The following is an 8,104-nucleotide window of genomic DNA, read 5'->3' on the forward strand; positions in this document are numbered from 1 at the left end:
GGTTTTGAAGCATTTGCTGTTTCCAATACTACAGCTGCTTATGGGCAGTTGGGTTGTTCTGCAGGTAGTAATTAGGCTCACCTCGTAGACATTTCACATCTGAAAGCTGCAAACAAAAACCCTTTTTAATTGTTACTATTTCAGCCATTCCTGTACTTTATGTATAAAGTCCCTTCATCTGGGGCAGCTTATCCAGTGTTTCTTCAGTCGGAGTGAAAAGAGTTCAATATCATAGTAGTTAGCCTTTCTTCTAATTGCTTTATGGCACTCTTAATAAAAGCCTTTCTCAGAAATATCTCTGTATAAAGGGGCAAGGATTTTCAGCCTTGCATCATAACCCTCTCCTAGAGAGTATTTTTCCCTCTTGTTTTTTTGAACAATATTTGCATGCTTAGCTGAACAGATTAAAATATTTTCACCCTGGATGACTGAAAACAAGAGTAATTGGAATAACAAGATAGAGGCGCAGGCTAGGTTGTTTTGTCCCCCTGCTGTGACACACCACCACATCAGTATTATGGAGCGATGCTTCACCTCTGTTTTCAGAAGCTTTTAGTGACTGACTGTAAAGCTTTTATGCTTCTAACTCTGCTCTAGTGGCTGAAGTTAAGTACAAACAAATGTTTTGATGTTGGGGCTTTGGCCTAAAATCAAAAGTTACTTTGAAGATGCAATGTAGATGTCTGTCATTTTAGCTCATTTCTCTCTTTTTTTATGTTGTTGTAGTACATAGTAACATCTGGTTTTGACTGATAATATTTTTTTCCCTACCATGTGGTCAGTTAAGTTTCTGAATTGAATTGCCTTATGTTTTAAAATCAGTTTATTCCTTTAAAATCACATTATTGGTGCTAGCATACTTTCTGATTATCACTGGATCTGTAGTATCTATTGCCCTTGTACCTTTCCAGCTATTCAGCATCTAAAGAATGTACTGAGGCATGTGACAGCACTCTCAGAATTGAAAGCTAATGCAGCCTTGCTGCCTAGTGCCCAATGATAATGCAGAACAGAGAGTGTAATCTGCAAAAATATCACCTGCAAGCTCTCTACTGTGAGTAACTTCTAAATCTTGTGTAGTGCTAGCACCTTTTCCAGTACAATGGTGTATAGGTAACTTACATGCACACTACTGAGATACATGAACTTACAGTTCTGTTTGTACAGCTTATTTCTGGAAGCCTGGATTTTGTCCTAATTTTCTAATCAACTTGCTTAGAAATAAAGGATATATCCTTTCTCATCCTTGGCATCAAGTGTTTTAAGCACATCATCACTTTTTGAATAATTAATTATTTCCTTTATCGCTTTAGGTATTTCTGGGAAAAGCCAGCTTCTGTTTGCACTGGTCTTCACTACCCGTTATCTGGACCTCTTCACTTCATTCATTTCATTGTATAACACATCTATGAAGGTAGAGTATACTGAAGAGCTAGAAAAGCTAGTAATGTTGCATGCAGAGTGCATAATTTCATTAATAAAAGCCTCTTTAAATGGCCCACTGCACAGTTACTACAGAATAAGTTCTAGATGGGCTTTGGATAAAGAATGTGGAAAATGGACTCAAAGCCCTACTTTTTTTCTACACTCTACATGCAATTTTTAAAAACTGTTTGTTTTAGAACAAATGCCATTTTGGTTATTGAAAATAAAAGCTTTTGGAAAAATGGTTCAAATAAATCGTATTTCTCAGTTGAGACATTAGAGCTTAAGTAAATCTCTTTTTATCCACTACAAGGTAATTTAGTATTTAAAATGTGTTGCCAGAATTGTAGCTAGTGTGTCTGGTCAGAGGCTGATCAAAAGTTGACAGGACTATGCTTTTAGGAATGTAGCTTCCATCAGATTATACCCCGTTCACTTGCCCACTGAATGTTAGCGAAACCAAATTTGGTTTTTTTATTTCTTATTTATTCCTGCAATTTCTGGTGCTGAGTACAAGAAAATAAAGCAGTCAACCAGGAAAGTGCCACATGTTTGTGGCACCAGAGCAGAGACACCTTTTTAATGCAGTTCCTTTATTCTTGGATTTTCTTGATGCTTTTCAACTTTAGTTCAGAGCATAGTATAACTTTGCCAAGAGGAAAGACTAGATGGTTAACAGTGCAAAACATACTGAAGAATTAAGGGAATAATACTGTAAAATAAAATTTTAGCTCTTAAACCCACTCACACTGCTGTCTTCTAACAAGTCAAACGTGTATGCTTAAGTTTTAATATTAACAGTATAGTTGAAGAACTGTGGATTAAGTAAAATATTCTTGAAACACAAGCTTTTTTCATATGTGAATTCTGAGAATACTGAAAGCTACTGTTGGGTGCACTAAAGGAGCAGCTAGGTTTTTTGCAATTTATTTATTGGTTGTGATTCAGGGTCATGACCATGACTTTGTTCTGCAGCCCTCCTACCCAGAAAAGGGAAATTACACTTGTGATACTCAACTTCATACTAAACTGAGTCTTTCTGGTAATGAAAGAGTGGTCCTCTGTTCAAATCCAATATTAACTTGCAAAATGGAAGCCTTTGTTTCAGTTTGAAAGGTTACTGCTTAGAAAGACTGTTAGATGTAATTGGCTTTTCAGCCCATTATTGTGGTGCCAAGACAAAGCTGCTTGAGTGTCCCAACACAGCTTCTTGTTATATCTACATATATTTAGGAGTATATAACATTACACAGTTGTAGAGAACATGAACTGCTATACAAATAAGCTTACCCAGGGCATAACTAAATGAACTTTCTAATCTGAGGAAAAAGCTGTAATTGGCAGCAAAAAAAGTTGTTAATTTCTGTAGAGTTAGTATTTTCTTCAGTATTTTTAAAGACATATTAAACTACAGGTCCCAACTTGCTGTATTTGTCTGGCAGTGATCGTCAGATATTTAGGAAAATTAGTTTCTTCTGTGTTCCAGGAATATATATAGAAAGACACAAATTGGCACTATCTGCCTTTGTTAATGACCTGCAGACTTTAATTTTTGTGATTTGTAGCATTCTGTATCTTACAGTTTCTTTTCCATGGTACCTATATCTGACTATTGGATGCATTTGTGCTGGTTCACTCTGCAGTCATTTTTCTACCGTTCTTTTATTTTATTTTGGTATCTTTAAAAATGAAAACTTTGAATGTCCCAAAACACACTATAATTCTCATGAAGAAATCTTTAATAAGGAGTTAGGGTTCATTCACATTTTCTTAGTGTCTTCTATGACCATACCATACGATTAGTTTACGCCTGTAGTAGGGATTCCCTATATCTGATATCCTGTCCTGTGGTCCTTTATCTCCAGTCAGCCGAGGTGCTAGTGTAGTAAAGAGTCGTCAGATTCTGAGCTCCTTAATATAGTATTTGTAGTATTTTGTATCTGTGAGCAGCGCTTTTAGTATTAGTAGCATCTGCCAACAATGGGTTTTTAAATCTGTTACTTTTCAGTTGTAAAGAACCTATATTTAATGTGATAAATGGTTTGGAATATTTAATCTTTGCGATGAAACTGAGGCAGATGCTAAACTATTTGTCTAGTCTACTGTACTATGTGACAATGTGAGCTCTGTCCTGATGATGGCAGAATGACCTTTAGAAAGTCATGTATTCTCTCATTCTGTTTTCTCATCTGTAGAATAAGGCTATTTGCCTATTCCACGGAGAATAGCTATGAAGTCTACTGTACCATAACAATTAAAAATGGTAACGTTAGACATGAGCTGAAATTGAAACTGAATTCTGGTTCAGTGCTTCTAGCAGTCTGTTAGCTTTGCAGGTTTTATGGCCTGTTGGTTGGTGGAGAACACTGGCCACTTGCCACTCTTCAGGTTTTAGAGATGTTTAAAGGTCTAAATCAAATCAGCTAATTTGTGATACGTTAAATGGCTGAGTCCAAATGGGGCTTATTGAATAGGTTTTTAATTGCCACATGAGCCACACCACTCCCAGGCTTTTTGAATGTAAAAAGACCCCTTCCATCATTATTGCACATGTGCATGTGCACATTTTTAACGTAAATGTTTTGGGCCAGTGCTTCCCCTGCAGTAGCAGAAGGGGTATTCCTTCTCCAGTCAGTTCCTTAGTTCTGTCTACTCAGGAAAGGGTCTTTAAAGAAACTTTGGACAGTCATTTCAACCAGACGCAAGGTGATGCTTTTAAAGCAACAAAACCAGTAGAGCCCAGAGTCATTGGAGCATTTACTCTGCTGAGAAAAATTAAATACCACCAAATAGCCTGGAACTGCAAAGGTGTGTAAACAAACAATACAAACAACCAAAAGGCGACAGCGCTTACTCCTCTTAGTGCCTGGGAATACTGTTGTTCAGTGAGTTTGATCTAATCCTGCAACCTCTGTGGGTTGTTTTGTTTTCTGTTTTTTCTTTCCTTGCTCTTTAGCTTATCTACATTGCTTGCTCGTATGCCACTGTGTATCTGATCTACATGAAATTTAAGGCCACCTATGATGGAAACCATGATACATTCAGAGTGGAGTTTCTGATAGTTCCTGTTGGTGGACTCTCATTTCTTGTCAATCATGACTTCTCTCCTCTGGAGGTGAGTTGATTGTGGGCAGGAGGTTATACTTTTTTCTCTAAAATATTTAGAACATGAAGATGAGCATTTCTAGGCTGATTGAGGAATGCTTGAAAGATGCCTGTGTTTAGTAGGCTCAGGCTAATCCTGTTTCCTTAATGCATCTTTACAGTGTAGATTTGTGAAAATTTAAGGTACTTCAGGAGAGTAGCATTATTATCAACACTGATTATTTTATTAAGCAGAAGACTATCTTTTTCCCAGTATACTCTGATGGTTATATTAATTCGAAAATATCCTTCCTTTTGTTATGTTTGTTAAAGAAATGCACCAGAATGGAGTTCGTGAATAGTTGGTGCCACCTGGTGAAAACAAAAGGAATTAAATACTTTTAAATTTTGTAGAATCGCAATGGTCTAGAGTATTAGGAAGAATTGCATTGTATTTGAAATGCAGCTATGTGTTTTTCTATCAGAAAAACTATGTTAAAAATGTAATTATGGAGAGTTCAAACAGGTAATTTTTCCCACAAAATAGAGAATAACTTTAGATTGTTATTTTAAGTGGTCTGAGCTGCATTTTTATATTTATTGGAGTTAAATGATTTTATTAGAGAGTCAAGGAATTTTAATTGCAACACTTTGAGACATTATTTTAAATTTTGTTCTGTATTAACTCGTTCTTAAACCAATAGATTAAAAAAGTTGGAAGAACATGGGGAAAAAGGACTTCATCTTCCCTGCAGCTTTTCACAGCACCAGCTCTGTAAGCTGTATTTCATGGTACTGCAAATCCTGAACTAATAGATGCACGTCAGTTTTCTCACAAGTAAACCTATGCCTGCCAGCTCACTAGACAGCTGGTTTGGAGAGTCTGTTGTCTGCCAAGAGAGTTGTTCCCTCGTACTGTCCCGTGGTTGGTTATGAAGCTTTCGCTTAGTTTTTCCTGTACCAAGGATAGTTTGCCAAAATCCAGTAGCTATTCATAACATTGTTAGAGAGTGAAAAGTCAAGCCAAGTCAAATATCTTCTTTGCTTCTGTTATCAGTAAGACAGTTGAATATACCTGTGTTGTTTTTTTTTTTTTCTTTTCAGATACTGTGGACCTTCTCCATCTATCTTGAATCGGTTGCTATTCTCCCTCAACTTTTTATGATCAGCAAAACTGGGGAAGCAGAGACCATCACTACTCACTATCTTTTCTTCTTGGGTCTGTACCGTGCCTTGTACTTAGTCAACTGGATTTGGCGCTACTATTTTGAGGGATTTTTTGACCTCATAGCTGTTGTTGCTGGTGTGGTCCAGACCGTTCTTTACTGTGACTTCTTCTATTTGTATGTTACAAAAGGTAAGTAGTGCAATAACTTCCAGCTTCAGGTTGTGGAATGTAGCAGTTAACATGTTGATAGGGATCTGCTATATCAACATTACTAGGTTGTTAATTCTGTGTGCAAATTATCGCTGAAATCTCCTTGCTAGATTTATCAAGTACACTTTCTGCTAGTGTGGGGCATTTCTGAGGATTGTTTTGAGTATATATATGTATGAATATAAATGTATAAATGGTCTGATTAACTTAATTGACAAATTGAAAATATGTATGGCTAAATACATGTTGCTGTTGTCCTCCATCGATAAGCATGATCCTCATGCTTCTCCTGACAACATACACTGTTTTGTGCAGATTCCATGCTTACAGGCACCTTTCTCACTGTTTTAAATACCTCAAGAGTCCAAAGGATTTTGGATGTTTCTGTTTATGCTAAGTGTAGAAGCAGTCATTTCTGCTGGGTGAATTAGTAGTTCTGCCCTTATTCACATTCTAGCTTCTGTCATATAACTACAAAGCTATATGGGGCTGTGTTACTTTAGTCGTAACTCTTGAGAAAGCACGGTCATAGGCTAGTATGTCCTGAGAATGAAAAGGTGTGCCACAAGAGGGCAGGATTGGAATAGTTGTTAATTAATCATAGTTTTATTAGCATGTATTGAAGAGAGAGAGGCAAGCTTGGGAGGGCTGTCTGCAGTGCACCCATTTTGTAACAAAGTGACTCTGTGTGATAGTTTTTGGTCCCTTTGAAGTTTTAACAGCGTGTGCTTCTCCTAGGTCACATCTTTGTTTTGCTAACCGTTTTCCTTCCTACTTTTCCTCACAGTACTCAAGGGAAAGAAGCTCAGTTTGCCAGCGTAAGTGCCAAAAAAACCATCACCAGCATCTGTCCTTTTGGATGCTTGGACAGAACAATCCTTATCACAAGCAAAGGTGAAGATGCTTGAGACAGAAAGTCAGAAACACAGCTCTTTATAGTGCAGGTAGTCATCAGCGGCTCTGTAAGAACGGAGGAAAAACAACCAGCAGATTTCTGTTTGATGCATCTTGCCTTTATCTTTTTTATTACTATGTATAAAGATTTTTTACATAAAGAAACTTATACTGTATTAATAAATTCAGTGTATGGTTTCAATTGGAATAGTTCCAAAAGTGAGATTTTTGTGAGATTGTTTATGACCAGGAACAAGTGCAAACTTTTTTTTTTTTAATTTTCAAGAATTTCTTTGAAATGACTGATTTTTTTTTTCTTTTTTTTTTTTTTCCAGTGCACAGATATGTGCATCCTTGATGGATGGTAGTCATCTGTTCTTTCCCTTTGATTCAATTTTCATTCCACTATATTTATTTTTTTCCAAAAGGTGAATATATGTCAACTCTAAATCTGAAACCACCAATGTTTGATGTGATGTGCTGGTGCCCAGTCTTTGTGCCATCTGCTGACATGGAGTTCCTATTTAAAATATATGTTGGTGCCAGAAGGGGAACAATCACATTTTGTAGTTGTTCCCCTCCTAAAACAGGCTGATGGCAAGAGGACAGTAAGGAAATCTCTTGAGGCCACAAGGATGGGCCCTTTCCTGTTTTGCCATGATGTTTGGGAAGGTAATTCCAATAACAAAAGCACTTGGCAGCGCAGGTCCTGAAGGGTAAGAGAGACGGTTGTGTTGCTTAGTGGCAAATGTTTGTGACTGTATTCTTTGTTCAGGAAAAGAAGGTTAAATATCTTGGATGTACAGCCCTGCTACACCATTGCAGCTATAGAAATGGGAGACTCGTAAGTTGTTGATTACAGTAATCTGTAGGTGATCATTTTAAACAATATCTACATTTTCTTTTTAATGAGTGCTTTATAAGCAACTTCCATGTTCAGCTTCAAGTGGTTTTTGATGTCACTTTTGGACAATTAATATTTTTTTTTTATAAACTTTTCAAAATCAGCAGCACCAGTTACCATTCTTTATCCTTTAAATGATTCCCTTTTTTTACTGAGCTGTTGCATGATTTATCCTGTGTTACCATCCTCAATAAACACTTTATGAAATGGTGAAAATGTTGGGGTTTTTTATTCCTGAATTAAAGTTTTCTGTTAGCCTGAGACCGGATGAAAAGTTGTTGTAAGGACGAGTTGCTTAATGTTGTTGTTTGCTCTATTGAAATGTGAACTTTTTAAGGCTACGAGGGGCATTATCACTGAATGAAATAATGGTGACTTAGTCCTGCTTGTTTTGTAAGAGCTTAATCTCCAGCGTGGTG

The 8,104-nt window shown here is 36.8% G+C and overlaps 1 protein-coding gene across 1 annotated transcript; it reads left to right on the plus strand.

Annotated features, from left to right (window-relative positions):
* The first annotated feature begins 1,312 nt into the window (after window positions 1-1,312).
* LOC104071558 (ER lumen protein-retaining receptor 2) lies at window positions 1,313-7,901 on the plus strand. Its single transcript, XM_009580181.1, has 4 exons — window positions 1,313-1,414; window positions 4,382-4,540; window positions 5,614-5,866; window positions 6,675-7,901. Exons 1-4 carry the CDS (start codon window positions 1,409-1,411, stop codon window positions 6,707-6,709), a joined length of 453 nt encoding a protein of 150 aa, XP_009578476.1. The 5' UTR covers window positions 1,313-1,408; the 3' UTR covers window positions 6,710-7,901.
* Window positions 7,902-8,104: the final 203 nt, after the last annotated feature.

The sequence above is a fragment of the Fulmarus glacialis genome, unplaced genomic scaffold (assembly GCF_000690835.1).
Source record: "Fulmarus glacialis isolate BGI_N327 unplaced genomic scaffold, ASM69083v1 scaffold35970, whole genome shotgun sequence".
Lineage (NCBI taxonomy): Eukaryota > Metazoa > Chordata > Aves > Procellariiformes > Procellariidae > Fulmarus > Fulmarus glacialis.

Bases quoted from the DNA above. Each gene is read 5' to 3' on its own strand.
- LOC104071558 (XM_009580181.1), top strand. The intron at 4,541-5,613 runs GTGAGTTGATTG...TTTTCTTTTCAG, and splicing joins ATGACTTCTCTCCTCTGGAG to ATACTGTGGACCTTCTCCAT. The intron at 5,867-6,674 runs GTAAGTAGTGCA...TTTTCCTCACAG, and splicing joins CTATTTGTATGTTACAAAAG to TACTCAAGGGAAAGAAGCTC.